The sequence below is a fragment of the Sitodiplosis mosellana genome, unplaced genomic scaffold, assembly GCF_009176505.1.
Source record: "Sitodiplosis mosellana isolate CC-2019 unplaced genomic scaffold, AAFC_SMos_1.0 Smas_scaffold_6099, whole genome shotgun sequence".
Classification (NCBI taxonomy): domain Eukaryota; kingdom Metazoa; phylum Arthropoda; class Insecta; order Diptera; family Cecidomyiidae; genus Sitodiplosis; species Sitodiplosis mosellana.
The window spans coordinates 222569-242745 of record NW_022601340.1 but is presented as its reverse complement, the minus strand read 5'-3'; the positions used below and the strand labels follow the sequence as shown (position 1 = coordinate 242745).

The window sequence follows — 20177 nt, the reverse complement described above, 5'->3', positions numbered from 1 at the left end:
AGAGAGAGAGAGAGAGAGAGAGAGAGAGAGAGAGAGAGAGAGAGAGACAGAGTAAAATACAAAGTACATTGCCGGGCAAACGATTTATAACAACATCCATCAGTTTGGTTGAACGTATCTGGTTTACTTTTGCATAGTACATATAACCGACACACAATCATTCACTTCGAGCCATATTCCCTCCGACAAAAGCGATCCGGATTTCAGAAAAGAAAAGTCAGATCCAACGATTCGGATTAGAAACGCTTTCGGAGTTTGATGTATGTGTGGTGCGATGCAGTGCAATGGTGGATAGAGAGACGAGCGCATCGAAAACCAACAACTCACAATTCATTATATAGAATACAGAAAGAGAGGGAAAAAGACGTTTTTTTTTCATTCTTCTTCGGCCGATTTTGTTTTGTTCTTCGCATTCTACCGCAAAATCTATTGCATTATCGTTACCGTTCATGGATTTGATATGCATGTTTTTGTGCCAGACTTTTTCACAATGCAAATCGAGAGGAAGAGAGAGAGAGAGAGAGAGAGAGAGAGAGAGACAGTGCAATAGTATCGCTTACACACAAGTGGTGGTCGGTGTTGGTGAAAATGATGATTGTTGGAAACCAATACAACCGGTGGACAATAATCCAACAGCACAAACTTCCAATTGGTTTATTAATATTTATTTGAAAGAGCAAAACTTTTATGACTGACGACGACCACGACAACAACAGCGACGACGGCTCTCATTTGTCTAAACGATAATGGTTATATCTAAGAAAAGGATGTCTTTGGCTTTTCTCACGAATTATCCAGAGCCATGACAAAAAGTCGATGGTAACGAATGATGATGGCAGCAGAGTTAAAGGAGAATGAAATGCCATGAAAGCCGCATAGAAGGTAACGTAAGAAGCTCGATGGTTGAACGAAGGTGGAGGATAGTTCAGCAACGAAGAGTGAAAGCGCAAGTAAGAGTAAGAGAAAGAGTGAAGAAAGAGTGGGAGAGACACACTGAAAGAATAGATACGGAGAGACTTGAAGGGAAAGAGAGATGTATAGATGAAGAAAAACTGGAAGAAAATGGCATTCATTCGGCAGAAGTCATACGGCGTTTTAAATAACTCACTTCAATGAATCGTGCCCAAGGAGCGTCCAACAATATCACAAGTGAAAATTAACATTATAACTACGCAGTTGGATCAAATCATTATATCCGTATGCATAGTTTTTCACAATGTCGTTCATAAAAGCGATGTGGTTCTTTGGCTTTAGCCAAGCATGAGTCGAGCTACCGTTTTGGCTGTGTAAATGGAGCCGAACAACCGTTTTTTTTTCTCTCAATTTATTCATGAAATCAAGGTTGTACCCCAAACTTCATAACGAGGAAAAATAATTATAAAATTATTTCGGTTGGAATTGGTATAAATGTGAAACTATTCTGAAAGGTGGTGCGATGGTTGGGGTACGTCAGTTTCCAAAATGAAAATAAGTTTGAATGACGGGACTACTGTTTGCCATTGCCGGTTCATCTGACACAAGGCGATAAGCTATTTTCAGAGTTGAGAGAGACAATTCCAACCGGATTATTCAATGAGATAACAACCAACAAGGCAATAATATTCAAGCCAAAATTGACGGAACATGCACGTAAATTTATTATTTAAAAACATCGATATTCGTGTGTCGGGTGTGTAGCTGTGTGTTTCTCTCTGTTTTTTGTATGTCTACATGCCTGTGATCTCCCCAATCGCGTAAAAATACTCGCTCGCAATGAATATTTAAATGGCTTTTGTTTCCACCTGATTTCCCAATGATATCGGTATGACAGATCAATAAATATGGGTTAATAAATTCCATGTATTTGTCGATTTCATATTAAATGCTATCAGTTGGCTGAGGATTAATTAATATGTGAACGCAAGGGTACGATGCTTGTCTCTCCATATTGCCCCATTATTGTTTTCTCTGCATACCACATTGCATGAATGCAATGACCAGCTACTGCAATGTTTGCTGTTTTAATTTAATGCCAAAGTTGTTTGAATGAATTAATTAAACAAGGTCAACAATGTGAATGAATAAAAAAAAATCAAACATTAACAATATTTCGAGTGTACAATGCTCGACAATTTGTTCATGTTTTTTTTTGTTTCTCTCATCTCTTCTGCCGCGGAAATGGGATCAAAGTTTTTCCCATTCATCCTCACACTGTGTGAGTCACACAATATGCGAAAATTAGTGCAGAAATTAAATCCACAAGTTAAATAGAACAAGAAGATTTCAAATTTTAAAAAAGCAGCATATTTCGTAATTAAAGTTGCCAACGGGAAGTGGGAAAAAAAAAGTTTTCCTATCGAGCGCGCAAATCTTTTCGATGAAACAGTAAAATTAATGGCTTAATTCACAAGAAATTACACTTAGCCTTTACAATGTGACAAAGGAAAAAAAATGACCATTTCACAGGTTTTAAAAAACGTCCGGCTTGATGGATTGACTTGATTCACAAGGACTTCAAAATGGCAACACGGCGACGAAAATATTTATAAAATCGGCGGCGTCACTGGAATGAAAAACCGGGCCATCGAATAGAAAATGCCAAATTCCGAGACTCCACCATGAATAATGATGCAGACAACAAAATATGTACATTGCAAAATGGAGTTCAATGTATGATCCATATCAAAAAGGGGTGCCTCAACAAAACGACGTGAAAAATAGAAGAAAATGAAAACGGATTGGCCGACACCGTCTCGAAAGGAAGAAAAAAACGTTAAGCCCATAAATATTCCGAGAATTTGCTTGGCGTACGAACCGAAAAAAAAACAAAGTTGTTACCAAATGAAGGAAAGAAGAGTGGATGGGAGCGCGAGCGCGTGCGACTCGCGAATAATCGGGAAAATCGGCAAAAGAGTGTGAACATGCAAACAAATTTGTTTGTCATATTGCCACAAGAGCATTCCAGAGGTTGGCACAACGAGGGAAAGAGAGAGAACAAGAGCAGGAACAGGAGTCTAAGTAAGGGAGAGATGGAACAAAAGAGAGAGAGAGAGAGAAGCGAAGAACTAACAAATAAGTTTCATTAACAAATGAAACAAATAGTTGAACTTTTTAATGGCACATAATATCGAGATCACGTGAGAAACGTGATTAGCATAAGCCATAAATTAAGCGCTTTGTAGACCGAAACCATTTAATTGTGAAACGACGACGACGAGAATGAGAGCCCGTTGGAAATTAGTGGAATTCCGAAGAAATTTGTGTCGAAAACGACGATGAACGACGACGATGACGACAGCAGCATCGATAGTAGAAGCAGTGGCGTCGCATTGCAGCCGGCAGTGTCGTGTTCGTTGCGAATTTTTCCCTTTGCCAATAGATCGTCGTCAATCGATATATACCCGTATGGGATTTCGATTAATCAGCTATTTTTCCGTTACTTATCTGGCATACAACCTTGCCTCACAGTCTCTCATTTTCTCTCTCACACTCTATGGCTGTGTTCCGTGTCACGAGAGAATTGGTTATAGCACCGGAGCGAGCCAATGCAGAGATGAAAGACAACAGCTAAACAAATATTGTGAATAAGTTTTCCATTAATTTATACAATGTTCAAAATAAATACAAATTGAAGCAGTGAGTGTTTCGCTATTTCATTCCCGCTCTGTTCATTCCGTCGTCACACAACAACATAAAACAGTGCAAGCGTGCACTTGTCGTTTTCGTTTGGTTTGGTTTTGATTACTTGTTCGTTGTGTTGTGTGTGTTTCTATTTCTTTACGGTGCACTTACTGGCATCTCTCTGGCCAGTGTGATCTCGTTAGCAACATTTCGCTCGGTTTATTTATCATTCCCAGAGAGACCTGTATGCATTGACTCCTCTTCTTAGTTTTTTTTTTTAAATCAAAAACTCTTCTTAACTCGCCGATTCGGTCACGCAACTCAGTCTTTCTGTTGCGCTCGACGAATGTTCGCTCTTCTCAATTTGATTGTTTGTCTTTGCCTCAGCCTCACTTTATTTCCTTTTGCCTCAGCATAATCTTTTGGCATGTACTGTTTGTTTGTTTGTTTGTTTTTTTTTTGTTGTTGTTAAATTACCAAGTTTTCTCAATTAACTTTGCCATCCAATCTTGAGAGAGCTGCGTGTTTTTCTCCTATTTTTTGCCTCTTAAGCGTGTGCTCCTTTCTAAAATGTCTGAAGGATTCTCTTTGCCTGGCAATAGCGATGAAATCCGTTATTATGTTTATTTTCTACACTTTTGCAAAATGCCAAAAATAACGTTCGTCACTCAATTCGTGAGCAAAGTCATTTCATTTGTGGCCTCATTATTTCGACGAGCCACAGTCATTGTGTGTGGATGTGAGTGTGTGAGCTGAATCACAACCTGAATGAGCGTACTAACACTAAAAGCACACAGTTCAAATTAATCCATACATGTATACACAACTCCATTTGATTTAACCTCGGAATGTGTTTGGTGCGGGCAAAATAGTCACCTGTTTGATGATGACTTGGCTCATTGAGTCATGCCTCATGGGCCATTTGATATCTATGTTTATCCCTCACTCTCTCGTTCACTCCATGTTGCCATTCTCTGTTCATATCTCTGCTAGGTGTTTTGCACCCACGCACACACACACACACACACACACCCAACCGAAAACACACCGTAATGAACTAATTGTATTTTATAGATTTGTTCGTCAACAAAAGTAGGTGAAGAGAGCAACGGGGAGTGAGAGAGAGACACGTAACGGCAATGTTAACTTATTGTATTTGGATAAATTGCAATTTTAGCGATTGCATGTGGAGAGGCACTTGATCTTAACGAATTTCACAACGAACATACACATAATTACACAGCACTTCGTGCTCTACGCATTTGTGCGGTCGTGCGAGTGTTGGCGCGAGTTCTCAAGACGATGTCGATGATGATGATGTTGATGATGGTGATGATGGCAGCGGTGGCGACGATGGTGGTGGTGTTGGCGATGATGACGACAGTGGTAGTGAATGGATGTTGGCTGGCAAACCAAACTAATCAACAGTACGTCACCCGAAAAGTGAGGAACGATAGAAACGACTTGTAGAGAGACAAGTCTCAAGCATCAACCATCCCATCCCCAGTAACATATACCGTAAAATGCCTACCACGAAACGAAGCTAGAGTACAACAGCAATCGACGTGTAGCAAAAGCAAAAAAAAATAGAAGACGAAACCCAGTTCTGGGAAAACTTCCAATTTGGGATGGCAAGATGGCGAAAAACGGCAAACTTGACGAAATAGGTTTTATGAAATGCCATGGAAAAACTTTGTAATTTTATCTGATGTCTTTGGTGAAGAAAGTCACCAACAAAATACACACCATTCGCTCGCTCGTTGTTGGGCAAGCGGTCGCTCGCTTGCTCTGGCGAAAAGCAAAGAAAAAGAAATATGTCGAACATATTGAAAATGCATGAATTCGATGAACGATAACATAGAAAAGCATCAAGTGTTTGATGCCACACTTTCTCACATAAACCCCCCCCCCCCCCACACACACACACACATACAATTCATCAGTGGACGACATCTAAGTGCAGAGCAATATTCTGTAAATCGCCTTTCTTCCTTTTCGTCTTGTTCGCCTTTCTTCTCCGTTGTTGTTGTTTCGTCTCTCAACGGACCGGGAAAATTGCAATTTCGCAAACAATATTAGATGTGAACTGACAGAGAAGAGACAGAGAGAGAGAGAGAGAGAGCTTTGATGTATAAAATAATGGACATGAGACAAACAAGCCAGCCCAATGGATTTTAAATACTTTGCATTTTAAATCAGTTCAATCTATCCCTTTTTTGCCACACGATAACGAATCATCAGTAAGTGTCTCAGCTGAAAAGAAGACGTTTATCCTTCGGGCAAACTTACAAAGGCTCTCATCACACAAAATGTCGGCATTAGTTTATCGAACATCGGCCAGAAAATGGATAATTTTCCAGAATAACGCCATTTCTTACGAGATGAAAAAGAGCACACACAAACGAAAACGAGAAAAGGTAAGAGCGAACGAATCGTTGGGAGGTAAAAAAAATCAAGGGAGGGAGTGAGATGGTGGGCTGAATGGTTTGGTATTGGCACTTGCGATGGCCTGATGGCCTTTCGACAAAATACCATAGAACTCTGTGGTGTAAATTAGTGTTTTGAAGTTGGCCATCGTTTGGTGTGAGCACATGTGTGTGTGTGTGTGTATGAATGTGGCGACGAAAACGCGCGCCACCAATGTTCACAAGTAATCATTAGATATATTCTTCTTTCGGCACCGCAGACAGACACATCAAAATAACAAGCTAACGAGAACGGCAAAAACTTTTTCTCTCGCAACGATTAATATTGTGTTTGGTTGGGCCAACATTTTGATATTGCTATTTTGATGCTAATGTTGTTACTTTTTTTCTCGCTCGTTGGTCACAGCACAGCGCTGAGTGGGTTTTGCAAAGTGCGCGAATACTGGATATTTTCGTCAATTTCCACTTGATGTGTTCAAAAACACATTTCCTCACTCGACAAGAGAGAGTGTAGGAGAAAGCGAGCATAAAAAAAAGAACGACCGCCACTAGTGCAGGATAAGCGACCAAAATACATACACACACAAATTGCGTTCCAATTGCAAATAGAAAGAGAGCAAGAGAGAGAGAGAGAGAGAGAGAGAGAGAGAAAAGTTAAATTACGGCCTATCCGATATACCAGATGATGAACACATACCGACTAATGGATCGATGATGTTTCAATCAAAAACAGACGATGCGCGCTGCGGTTTTTCTCTCTTTTGCTCTTTTCCTTTCTCTAGTGCCCACGCTCGTTCTCTCTGCACAAAATTTCCCTTAACGATTTACCGCATGATTGGTTTGGAACTAGTTAAATTGAAATTAGTAATATATTATTCAAGGGAATACGAAAAGCGACGGTATTTTTAGCAAATAACCACCACCAGCGGCGGCCGTGCCGAATGTGTGCTTGGGTGCGTGTGCTTAAGCGATTGATGGCTTACAAACAAAACAATGCGAACCATCCCCTTTGTTGTTGCCATTTACACCATTTATTTCGTGTTCAAATCAATTATCCAAAAAAAAAAACATGTTATGATCGTTGGTCGACGCAGTTTTGCCGCTCTGTTCAACGAGCATCAATTCGCGATTTTCGCTGTAAATTGTACGTTTGAGCTAGTATATATCATTGGTGGCGGTGGTGGCGGCGTTGGTGCTGACGATGAGGCGCCTCTCAATTTTCAAATGAATTTACCACAGCAAAAAGGATGTGTATCGCTTCAATAATCATTGCCGGATGTCGATCCGGTCTTTCGCATTCAAATGGTAGCAGATATTGTGATTGATTTAAATTGAGTGAGTGCGCCAAAAAAAACGAGGACAAAAGACATTTTACCAAATTTGTACTGAACCAACAACACGACGATGATATTTTACACAACACACACCCATCTTCGTCCTTCTCACCCATCAATGGATGTACAGAACGAATGCGAACGACGAATTTAATGTATCGAAAATGTGAAATATTATTTTTGTATGCACGAGTGCGTATGTTGCTTTGCCAAGATTAACGGTGTGCTATCGATATAATGATGTGAACACAAAATACACATACACACACACACACCACCGTATGCAGAAATGCGAGCAAACGAGACAGATGGATAAAAATGAATGTGGATTTAGGGTGTCTTCATTTTTCTGCTTCGTGAATTTTTGAGACATGTTGTTGGTGCAGGTTTGTTCTTATGTTTTTTTTTCTATTGCCTTTCTGCAAGGACACGTCTTTGCTTGGCTTGAATTTCTCGCAATCATGTATCTTCGGCGGCAGAATTGGTTTTCCTATTTTCAAGCTGGAAATAACATGCTCACCAACACGCGCCTGTGTCACCACAAATGTTATCGCGAATAATGGTATATAATAACAGCCGAGTATGGATTAACAGGCATTTTTTTTTAATCGTTCAAACTGTTTTCCTGCTAAAATACTTATACTGTTACATACTAAGAATCGAGCATTTTCATTTGAACCAATTCTCTGCTTTACAAAGTAAGTCCATTGCGACAAAAAAAAAATTGCTCAAAGCAAGATCATTTCAAGAAGCGCAAAAAACCAAGCTCGATGACTGAGGTGCTGCAGACAAATTGGAATTGGTTTGTGTTTCCGTTGCTTGAAGGCAACAATGTATGTTATACACTTGCAGCCATTCAGTCCTAATTGAAAAATTAAAAGAGAGATGGAGAAGAAAACAAGACCGCAGAGCTTCGCTTCGCTCCGCTCTGCGTTCTTAAGTTTTTAGTTATTTAATCTATTTTGTTGTTTCACAACAAACTATTTTTTGGCTCACTACATGAAATCTATTTCATCAAAGTAACTTTGAAGTAATATATTTATTTGCAAAATGAATTACAAGATCTTGGTTTTTAATTTCTTTTTTGAAATATACTGCCTTTGGTTTAACTTTAAATTAAATAAAAAATATGAGCATAAATTCAAATTCACCATAATTTGTTTCATCACTCAAAAAGTATAAGAAAAAAAAGCAGATTAGTAGCTCTACATTTCATGTAGTGCTAAAAAAGCGTGCAGCAACTCGTCTATCGAACGCCCGAGCGCATCCAATTTCTTGACGAGCGCACACTCGCGCTCTATCGAGACCATTTATTACATTAATTTCTAATTGAAATGCCTGACGTATATGTAGCTGACCTGTGTCTGTGCTCACAACGAAAGAAATTGAAGTGGCACAAGCAATGAATGCCGCAGCAGCAGCAGCAGAAGGAGAAGAAAATGAATGAGCAAGAAAAAAAAAATGACGAACGAACACCAATCTCGTTATTATCGGTGCTATTATCGTGATTATTATTATTGATGATATCGAACATGATGATAGAAAAAAAATATCGCTAATAACAAAAACAAAACCAGGGGGGAGAAGGCGAAGGTAAAAAAACAGACCGAACACCATTGAATTTTGATTGACTTGATTCACTTACCTGGAAAAGGGCTTGGTCGATTTTTGCATTGGCTGGTATTTGAACTTTGTAGAATTTCTGGTCGAATTCCGGTTGATGGTCGTTGATATCTTCAACGGTGACGACAATACGTGTGGTCGACGATAACTGCGGTATACCGTTATCCGTTAACATGACCTATACGAATCAATGATACATTGTACGAAAAAAAAAAGAAAAATCAGTAAATTTGAGCACAACACGCAGCTATTGAATAGCTATGCCCAGCAGTTTTTTTTTTGTCTTTCTTATTTTCGAATGAACGTGAAATACCATACAAGAAAAGGCGAAAATTACTTGACATTTCACTTTAAGTGGATTTCATTTCACGCTTCTATATTTGGACGATTTTTTTCTTCGATTTATTTTTTTTCTCAGTTTTTTTCTTTGTAATTCGAGTTTTGCCCTGTATTTCTTTTGCTCTTTTCTAAAATTGGTCACAGAAAAAAAAGAATTTACGAGGTAAATGATATGAAATCAATTCAATTTACTAATAAACCCATAAATAGGAATCAAGAGGAATATCTCTGCAGGAAATGTTCAATCATTTAATGCTCTCTTTTGTAATGTGAGTAATCATTTGGTTCACATCAAACGATTACACTTAAGTTCAGTGACTGAACAAACTCACTTCAGATATGAATCAATAAAAACGGCTTAGCTCAGATTTAAACATATTTCTCTCGTTCTCTCATCTGAATCAATCACGAAAGAATATTTTTGTTATTCGGATCATATTTCTGTTTACTTTAGGCAATTAGTAATGGTTGAATCATAAATGACATGAAAAATAAACACACACTATTGAATGAATATTGGAATGTTCTACTAATTCATTCTTTTGGAATTGAAAACTTGGTCTGAATGCACGATAGTAAATGTGTATTCATTGACTGATTATTTGTGTTTATTTACTGATAATATGGTATTAGATGTGCTTCAAATGTGGTTGGTCATGTATGGGATTGAATTGACAAATGACAGAACAGGGCCAAACGAATAAAATGTGAAGACGAAAGACGTGAACGGTATGAACAAAGGAATTGGCATAGTGTGCTCATATCGAAAGCAAAAGAAAGAAAAAAGACAAATTGAAGTTTGAAATTATTCATATGAATGAAAAGAATGATGAGCCGTATATTCTTCGAGTAAAAGTGACATGACAAGCGCACAGCAAATGACAGTGCGAATGCAGCAAAAAAAAAAACGAAGTTGAACGCAGTGAGACACCAGAGAAGATGAAGAAGACAGAGAAATGTGAGAGAGAAGCACAAGTTGAAATTGATTTGAACGTCAAACGCCACCGTATGCCATATAGACACATATACGTACATATGCAATCGTGGTAAACATCATATACCAAAATAGGGAAGTAAACAATGCGCTCAAGAAAATTGATTGCCTTTACTTCGCTATAAAGCAAACATATATCAAAATATCGAAAAACGGCTGCCACATAGGCATCCCAAGTGAGCGTGTCATTCATTGGCAAAAGGAGCAGAGATTCTCGATTCCGTTGCGAGTAAAAAAGAGAGGCGCGTTGTAGTAGAGCACGAGAGAAACGAAAACAACAACTATAATCAACAAAGTTTGATCAAATAATGAGGCTGAAAAAATCGTCCATGTGTAGAGAGAGAGAGAGAGATAGAGCTACGAAAAAAAAAATCGTAGAAAATAACACAAGAATAGAATAGAATAAAATACATACCTCAAGTATATGCTCTGATTGATTTTCTCGATCCAATTTGCGTGCAGTCGTGGTTATTAATCCTGAAAAGAGTCGCATTTGTACACAAGAAAAGAAAGAAAGAAAGGGAGGGAAAAAATCATATGTCGTTCATTCATTCATTCATTTTCTCATTGCTTATTGTTGTTCTGGGTGAATATGTGCAGTTCATGTTGCTGTGCCTCCTGCTATGTAAGCTCTTTCGCACCATCGTTTTGAGGAAAATTTCTGTGTGTTAGACGCAGGCAACAGCAGCAGCAGCAGCAGCAACAACAACAACAACAACAACAACAACAACAATAACAACAACAACAAAAAATCGCGTGGCATTTCATTGTGATCGGGATTATGTAAGTACATTTAGCACAGGCTGTGTGTTGTGTTCTATGTTTACAAATGGAAAATCAATTCAATTTGTTCCCGTTGTCGGGTGTTGTATGCATAAATCCAATCAACGCGGCCAATCAAAGCGCGCGTATACACACAACCGTAGCAGGAAATGGTTCTGCTGCTGCTACTACTGCTCGAGACTGAGCATCGAGAGAAAAATTGTTCGATGTTCTAGTTGAGCGAATTTGGCGCGAAATATGGAAGGACGAGTTGATGTGTTGGGTGTGGGAGCAAGAGCGAGGAAGCAAAAAATTATGGCAAGCAACACTGAACCAGAACATGCAACAAAGTCTTTGGGCGAATGTGTTTAATAGTTTAATATGATCGATGTGAAGTGCTCATAAATGTTATAGTGGCTTCTGTGTGACGGTTGACGACTGGCGACTGCCAACTATATATTCGAATTGCACTCAAATGTAAAGTTCTCTGGTGTGCGTGCAAGTGTGTATGTGTGTGTGTGATTGTATTTGAGCGCGTGTTTCTTTTTCAATTCGTTTTGTTTGCTCTTGTTGTTTGGCCATCAAATCCAATAATAAATTTCATATGCTTGTTTGATGGCTCGGAAATATATGCGAAAGTTTAATGAATTTCTCGACATGAGTCCGTATATCATATATGTATGATACGCCGTGCGGGGAGGGTCGCTCTCTCTCTCTTTGTCGAGCAAATAGTTGTTTGCTGCAGCAACACTTATGTGTGCCATGCGATTGCTGACGTATTTTTCGGCATTGAAAGAGAAATAAAAAACAACTGTTCGAGTTGTTAGGGGTTGAAAAGCAGCAGCAGTAGCAAAAAAAACAACAGCGACGAATGAACTGCCTACACATTCGTGAAACGAAACTTTGACATTTATTGAATAACAACGGTATAGCAAAAATTCACAACAAAAAGTAATATCGCAACGCAACAAGTGCTTAAAAGCCTATTTTGCATCTAGCTGATGAAATATACAAAAAAAAGAGCAGCGCGGCAAACCGACCAATAGCCACGCACTCGAGAGCTAACGGACGGCCGAATAACAATGAATTCCAGCAAAAAGCTCAACAATTCTCCCCATCGGTTCTCTCTCTATCTCTCTCTTCCTTTCTCTTTCTCTCTCTCCCATACACACATGTATAAACGTAATCGCACAGCAATTTGAGGTTGATTTCAAACCAGTTCACCACCAGTACCAGCAGAACGAGCAGAGAAATTGCCGGTGAAAAAACATCACGTCGGCACTTTTTATGGCCGCATAAACTTTATAAAACAGTGTAATTTCATTTAATTGATTTGAAATGAGTTTTCGACGGTCAAAATATTCACAAATACCATGTGGCAACGGTACGAGAGAGAGAGAGAGAGAGATAAGGAGTGTATGATAGAAGAAGTCAAAGGAGGAGAGAGCGCGCACGCGGTAAAAAAAACATGAGCGTGCACAACAAATTGACTCACAGTTGGCAGTCGTGTCGAGTTCGAAGCGCTTGTTAATAAATTCCAATTTACCAACATCAAATCAGAACGGTACGAAAATTTCGATGAATGAACAGGTGTAATTCATCATATCTTTTCGAACATCGGACCCCGCATCAAAGAAGAACAAACACAAATTACTTGAGTATTCAGCGTTTGCCCAAAACTGAGTTCCCCGAAACAAAAAAAAACTCTAAAAATTTCGATCGATCCGAAAGCGAAAAGCTTTTTTTTTCTAACGAGTCCTTTTCACAATCAGAAAGCGTATTTTTTTAACCTGCCATTTCATTGTGACTTCGATCTTATTGGAACATTTCATTCTTTTTTACAATGTAATTGAAAGCGTGTGTTTTCTCTTTTGCACAATATAAATGGCTCGCAAATTCGTTTTATTGTTTTAATATGCTAAAATAAACATTGAAACACATATAGCGTGCGTGTACCACGAGCGCGCGCTCACGTCGAAAAAGGACGAAATACAATACTTAGAAAATGAACGAGAGTATAGAGCAACAATGGGCCGAATGTGCTCTTTACAAACACTGAAGCTGGGATCGTGGGTGGCTGACTCGGTGTTGCTTCTCGAGCCATATTCACACCACTTGTGTGCTATGTGGCTGTTACTATTGCTGCGTTCATTTCTGATTTCGCTTTACTTTTTCGGTGTCTCCGTATCCGGCAAAACCGGAAAGTGTACACACATAGAAAGAGATACAAAAATAACAATTTCCGAAACACACTCTGAGACTTCATCGCTAATTTTTGGCGATGCCTTTTATCGTCGTCTTCATCGTCATATCTTGATACTTATTTTCTATTATTATTATCATCTGCTTCTTTTTTTTTCCTTCTTCTTCTTCTACTTGTGATGCTTTTCTTCTTGAATCGAATTGGTTAGATTCATCGTCATTTTTCGTACTTGGCTCTGTATCGCCCATCTTTTTCTGAATTTTGGTACTGTAAATAATTTTTTTCCCTATCTTTCCTTCTTTCATTCGTTGTACCTATTGTCAAGTCGACAAAATTGAGGCGATTCGTCGAAGTGGTGAACGACGAATGGAAAATTCGTCTTGTATGCCAGCCAAATGCAGAACGTGCTCTTTGTGGCTTTGACAATGTGTATTCGAAAACTAACAAAAGACAGAATATTATCAATGCTTTTTATTTAATATCCCATCACAGCATACACACACACACACGTATGTGTTAAGGCTTTTCGCCTTATCAACCAAATTGAACGCAATGCTCGCTCGAACGAGAGTTTCTAGTCAAGGAACGAGAAAAAGTGAAAGAGAAATTGTCATTTGCACAGTGAGCTAACGAACGGAAATCCTCAATATTCAGTTTTCATATATATTGTTTAACGTTTACATTTTGATTGTGTGGTGTGATATCTGTCGTTCACATATTCGACGAAATAAGACATTCCATTAAATGTGCTTAGCAGAATTTGCACACATAAACATCGTCTAAATAACGCAAAATGCAGATTATTTTATCATTAAATTCCGTATTATTGTTATTACGTTATTTTGTTTTCACAGTGTGATTCCTTGCTGTTCGTCGTCGTTGTTGCTACCTGTTCCGTTTACATCACACCGACCCCTTCTCTCTCTCTCTCTCTCTCTCGTCGAAAACATTCCAACGGACGACAAGCTAGGCACACAGAGTGAGCGGGCGAGAGAGAGAGAAAAGCAGTAGCAAAGTGTGTCCCATAATGCGAAATAAAATCCATTTATAAAAGCATACATTTGCGCAATATCATGTTGGCCGCTTCTCTTAACACACACACACACACACATTTCGAGCAGCACACCAGTAATCATGGCAATCACATTTTTGTACTCTCTTTCAGTCAGAACAATTATAATGAGAACCAAAGCCAGTTTTCGGCTGCTGTTTTTGTTGTTACTGCTGCTGTTCAACGCATTAACGAGTCAAGTGAACAAATGAATGAATGATACATTGTTTAAATATGTGGACGGAGGACGAGTGGGCTGAGAATGGGCTTTTGTGTTTTTATGTTTACTTACCACTGCTACTGTTGATGGCAAAAAATCCCTCTGGATTACCCGATGTAATGCGATATGTAATTTTTTGTTGCGGATCATTATCACCATCTTCAGCAATTAATTGCAACACTTTCACACCAGCCGGACTACTTTCGGCCACCGATGGATAATACACCGGGTGTTCAGTTAATGGAGCGTTGTCGTTCACATTTTCAATTTGAATGAACACCTACAAATTTTGAACCAAAAAAGACGGAAAGAGAAGAAAAAAAAATATTCAAACATTTCGGCTACAATTAACCCACAAACACAGTGCACAATGCACATATACACTAAAAACTTATTTATTGCTTCTGCACTATAAATAAAACAACAAATGCTTTGTTTCTTTCGTCTTACGATAGAAAAGTTAGTTTTGAGGCAGATTTTTTCTTTCTGTTCTTCTTTGGCTTGCTGTAAGTGTGTGTCTCAGCGGAAATCTTGAAACACGGTAATGACTGCATTGTTGAACATTGTTCAATACGTCTGATATTGGAAAAGTTTTATCTTTCGAAAACCGACATAAAGAAATTGTTCGAACGCTTAGACGAGAGAAAGCAAAGCAACGAAAAAAAATAAATCGAGAAAAGAAAATGAAAAGCAACAACAACTTTTACCTCAACACATGAATACAATGGAACGACAGCCTGATCCTGAGCGCATACCGTCAGCCAATAGTGTGGCTTCGTTTCCAAATCCAAAATGCACGTCGTTCGAATTGCACCTGTATCGAGAGAAGAAGAAAAACACATCACGATATACACATTGCATTGGATATTCGGCGAAAAATCTTTTCACCACGTTGACAACTTAACGCTAGAGTTTTCTACGTTTTTTCCGTTCTTTCTTTCGTTGAGCTTTGACTGGAGCTCATTGCGATTTTGCGGGAAAAAAAAGACGGAAAATGTGGAAATATTTGAAATCAGAAAAACATGGTGAAAATATTGGAAAATTGATGAAAAATCAAAATATGAAAGAAGTGGAAAAAAGTCAAAACTAATGAAGAAAAAAAAACTTTGCAAATTGACCGTACCTTCGTTATCGATGGTGAAAACGCCAAGACCGTCACCTCCCCGGATCGAGTATGAAATGCGTGAATCGGGACCGGGTGCGTCTGCATCTCTGGCCGTGACGACCATAACATGTGTTCCAGCCGGTTGATTCTCTGCAACGCTGCCGCTCAGCACAAAATCATCAAATTGCGGTGCAAATCGATTTTCATTCACGTCAATAATTTCAATAATCACCGATGTTTCCGACGATATGGCCGGTGTACCGCGATCCAATGCCCGCACGGTTAAACTATGAATTTGTCGCTCTTCAAAATCCAATGCTTTTATCGTTCGAATTGTTCCCGTATATTTATCAATCTTAAAACTATGATCAATGTCATCACTTAAACTGTACAAAACTTCACCACCGGGCCCGGAATCTAAATCGGTGGCCGTTGTTATTGCAACCACTGTATGCACTGGGATATCCTCGCGAATGCGAATATTGTATTCTTTAAGGCTGAATTCGGGTGCATTATCATTCACATCTTCAACGATAACACGAACAATTGCATCCGAAAATAATTGTGGTTGATCCTTTTTGTGGCCATTGTCCGAAGCACGAATCTGTAGCTCGTACAATTCTTGTCGTTCACGATCCAATGGCGATGAAATGAATAAAACACCCGTTTCAGGATCAATACGAAAATCATTTGTGTCGGTGACCATCGAATATGTGATTCGCGCATTTTCACCCAAATCTGCATCGGTTGCATTTAGACGCAGTATTATTGTGCCGTTCAATGCATTTTCGGTCACACGAAAACTGGCCAATGTTTTCTCAAACACCGGTGCATTGTCATTTTCGTCCAGCACAACTACCGGCAACACTTTGGATGCAGTTTTCTGTGGATTTCCTAAATCATAGACGGTCACATTCAACACATACTCATCGGTTCGTTCGCGGTCGAGATATCCGATGATTTTGAGTTCACCACTGTCCGGATCCAAACGGAACACCGAATCATTGTCACCACTTGAAATTCCAAACACAATTTTACCATTGTAACCAAGATCACGGTCACGAGCTTTTATCCATGTCACTGTTGTTCCCAATCGTACCGTTTCGTTGATGAATATCTGAAATGCATCAGGTGTTAGTGATGGTTTTTAAGGTTTTCTGATTTAACTTCAACTAATTGCTTAATTGCTACAATGTGTTTGATTTAACAGTTTGCAGCAAGTTAACTAAAAGACTTTAACGAATCTAACATGAACATAGAGGGTTGATTTCAAACAAAAACATGACTTCAATCGAAAATTACTCAAATATCCTGATGAAGATTACCGTAAAGAGACTAATTTAACTAGTTCTAAAGTGTAAACAAAAGTGTAACACTCACCTCATTAGGAAAATCGATGAATTCGGGTGCATGCACATTTTCGCCGTATCGAATCGGCATCATGGGTAACTCTTCACTGTTATTTGTATCGAAACCGCTGCCAATCATATTGTTTGCTTCGGCTAATGCAAGCATTTCAGCATGCCGGCGTGCTACACCCGTCTCTTTGCATTGAAATGAACCACCGGCCGTTGAAGCCGTATTATATCGGCTATTCGTATTTGAGGCTCCATAATTTTTGCCCATTTCACCAAACAATGGTATCGCATTCTTAGAGCTGTTTAGCAAGTGTATTTCGATGGGCATAACATCGGCAAAGTGATGACCATCAGTGGCCGTAACATTGATAAACCGTTGTTCAACGCGAACATCATTTAAATCGCATCCAATCGATATGGTACCGGAAGTGGCATCAATATTAAAGCATCCATCTTCATTGCCCGACACCAGACGATAGCTAATGTAGTTGTCTGCATCAAAATCAATAGCGGACAATGTTAACAGTTCAGTTCCGATTGGTGCATACCGTGCCACGCTGCCAACACAATCGATGCGCTCGAATTGTGGCCGGTTATCATTTACATCGCGGACTTTAATTGTGAGCGACATTTCAGTTTGCCGTCGATACGGTAAGCCCCAGTCGCTGGCACGCACTTTGAGTACATATTCACGACGCATCGATTCATAGTCGATGAGCTTGGATGTGCGTACAATGCCCGAAAAATGGTCAATATCAAATGGTACTTCATTTAAATTAGCCAATGAGTATGATATATAGGCATTATCGCCTGTATCACGGTCGCGAGCCGATACTTTGGTCACTGTTGTGCCGGCCGGTTCATTTTCATCCACCCAAATGGTGACATTGGCTTGTTCAAACACTGGATCATTGTCATTTGTGTCCATTACATTGATTTTCACTTTTGCCGATGATTGCTTTCGTGTGCCCGTGTTGCCTTGATCAATGGCCGAAACGGTGAGCGTATAAAATGCCTTTAGTTCGGCATCCAATGGAACGGCCGTGTACAGCATACCCGTTTCGGCATTCAAACGAAACTCACCGCCTTCGTTGCCGCCAACAATTTCCAGCGAAACGAGCGCATTTTTCCCCTCATCGCGATCGGTCACTTTCAGCCGAATGACTGGTGTATTTGGCGGTGCTGTTTCCGTTACATTTACATCGTAAATTTCACGATTGAACACTGGAGCTACAGTTGAACAATGAAGAAACAAGAAAAATCAGACGAGTTATGTTCCATGCAGAAGAAAGGGAATTTTTAATTTCGTTTTTTTTTTTCTTCTTTCACTCAAATTCAAATAAACGCTTTTGTCGCAGTAACCACAACAGTTGCGGTTATACTCCATTTATTGCACAAAGGATATTTGCGTTCAACATCCTTTTTGAAGCAATGGAATTATATAGTACTCAAAACTTATTATAAAATGTAAACATAGAGTGTGTATGCTTCAACGCACTCTAACACACATAAACACACACCAAAATTCCGTTGCCGAGTGTTCGCGTCATCGAAAATGAGTTTTCCAACTCGTGCACGCGAGTTCTGACATCGTCACAAAATGGCTTTTCAACTACATTAAATTTCAATTTCACTCACCATTATCGTTTGTATCGGCTAAACGAACGGGTATCACTTTGTAGCTTTGCTGCGGCGGTGTACCAGCGTCTACGGCGCGAAGTGTGAGATTATAGCCATTTGGTGTACGTTCGCGATCCAATAGCCGATGTACTTCGATGTTGTATTCACCGCGATTCGATGTGGGCCGTATACGAAAATGGCCATCCGGGTCGCCATCAACAATGTCTAAAATTTTTATTTTACCATGAATACCGATGTCTTTGTCTTCAACACGAACAATCCCATAGATATTTGCATGTGAATTTTCTAAAATGTCAGGCAATGCTTGCACATAAATTTCCGGTGCATGTAGATTAACCTGTTCGACCGGGGCACGAGAGAATATGAAAAAAAGACGACAAAAAAGCATTAGAACAGAAATGAAGCGAAAAAAAACAATATCAGTAAAATGTATGTTTGACTGGGTTTAATAAAAGGCCGTATGTGAAATTTTCGTGTCCCATGACACACACACACACACAAAATATGCAAGCAAAAACACAGGACAAGGGAAAAATGAACGACGATGAATGTGGCAGGCAGTGAGCATAGAGTCTATAAGAGAGCTAAAGTTTAAATGGTAAAATGATAAAATGTCGAATTATTAATGCGAATCCAGACGATGTGGTTTGGTTTATGTTCACAAGCAAATGAACAAAACGATTGTTGTCGCTTTTTGAACAACGACGGCACACACACACACACATGTAATTCGGTTTTGGCTCCGGCTAAAATGCAACACCGAACCCGATGTAACGAGCCAAAGAGCAAGCAAAGCAAGCAGCAAGCGCGTACATGCGTTTCATATGCAAAATTTCCTCGATTTCCCATTGATTATTATGTGCGCCTATTTTGCCGTTGCTGCTGCTGCTTTTATTATTATTCTTGTGACGGGACGAGTGCAACGTGTTTTACGATTGTAACTGCGCACATTCATTCATATGTTGAAGTAATCTATGGGCCCAATCTATGGAATTGTTTGGCTGGTGGAATATTGTAATAAGCAGAAAATACAGCTTGTCATCTGATGAGAAAAGAATATATAAGTTTTCTGAATGTGCCGCTTTTTACACGTTTTCTCGCTATCCATTGCTCTCGCTCGTAATGTTTTCTCTCTCTTTTTTTCACCCGCTCTCGTTGTCGGTTGCTCGCTCACTAGCTCACTCGCTCTTGGTCGTTTAGCTCGTTCCTCTGTATATTTTAGCAATCAGAAGCACTTTCAAACGCATTTACAATTTAAAATATACATTTATATGAAGAAATGCGAAAATATGAATCAAGTCGAGAGAGAGAGAGAGAGAGAGCCGTTGTTCATTCGCTGTACATTCAAATCTCTCGCCAAATGCGACCGTGAGTCAATATTGTGAATGGTAGAGTGAGACTCATAACATTCACTATCTATTTAATTTTCATTCAGCTTTTTTCGTTGTTATTTAGTGTGTGTGTATTATTGAATGGTGAATAGCGCCTGTTTGCCTGCATCATGAGCTCATTGAACAGGTT

General features: G+C 39.3%; 1 protein-coding gene across 3 annotated transcripts in view; it reads right to left on the bottom strand.

Annotated features, from left to right (window-relative positions):
* The window catches only part of LOC129573528 (fat-like cadherin-related tumor suppressor homolog), a 153516-nt gene that overhangs the window by 66811 nt on the left and 66528 nt on the right, over positions 1 to 20177 (bottom strand). For all 3 annotated transcript variants that reach the window (XM_055454129.1, XM_055454128.1, XM_055454130.1), the window contains exons 5-11: positions 18654 to 18993; positions 17038 to 18245; positions 15676 to 16774; positions 15260 to 15366; positions 14625 to 14832; positions 10732 to 10793; positions 9006 to 9161 (exon numbers count right to left, since the gene is read on the bottom strand). In XM_055454129.1, coding sequence (XP_055310104.1) covers positions 9006 to 9161; positions 10732 to 10793; positions 14625 to 14832; positions 15260 to 15366; positions 15676 to 16774; positions 17038 to 18245; positions 18654 to 18993 — 3180 coding nt within the window. The remainder of the gene's footprint in view (positions 1 to 9005; positions 9162 to 10731; positions 10794 to 14624; positions 14833 to 15259; positions 15367 to 15675; positions 16775 to 17037; positions 18246 to 18653; positions 18994 to 20177) is intronic.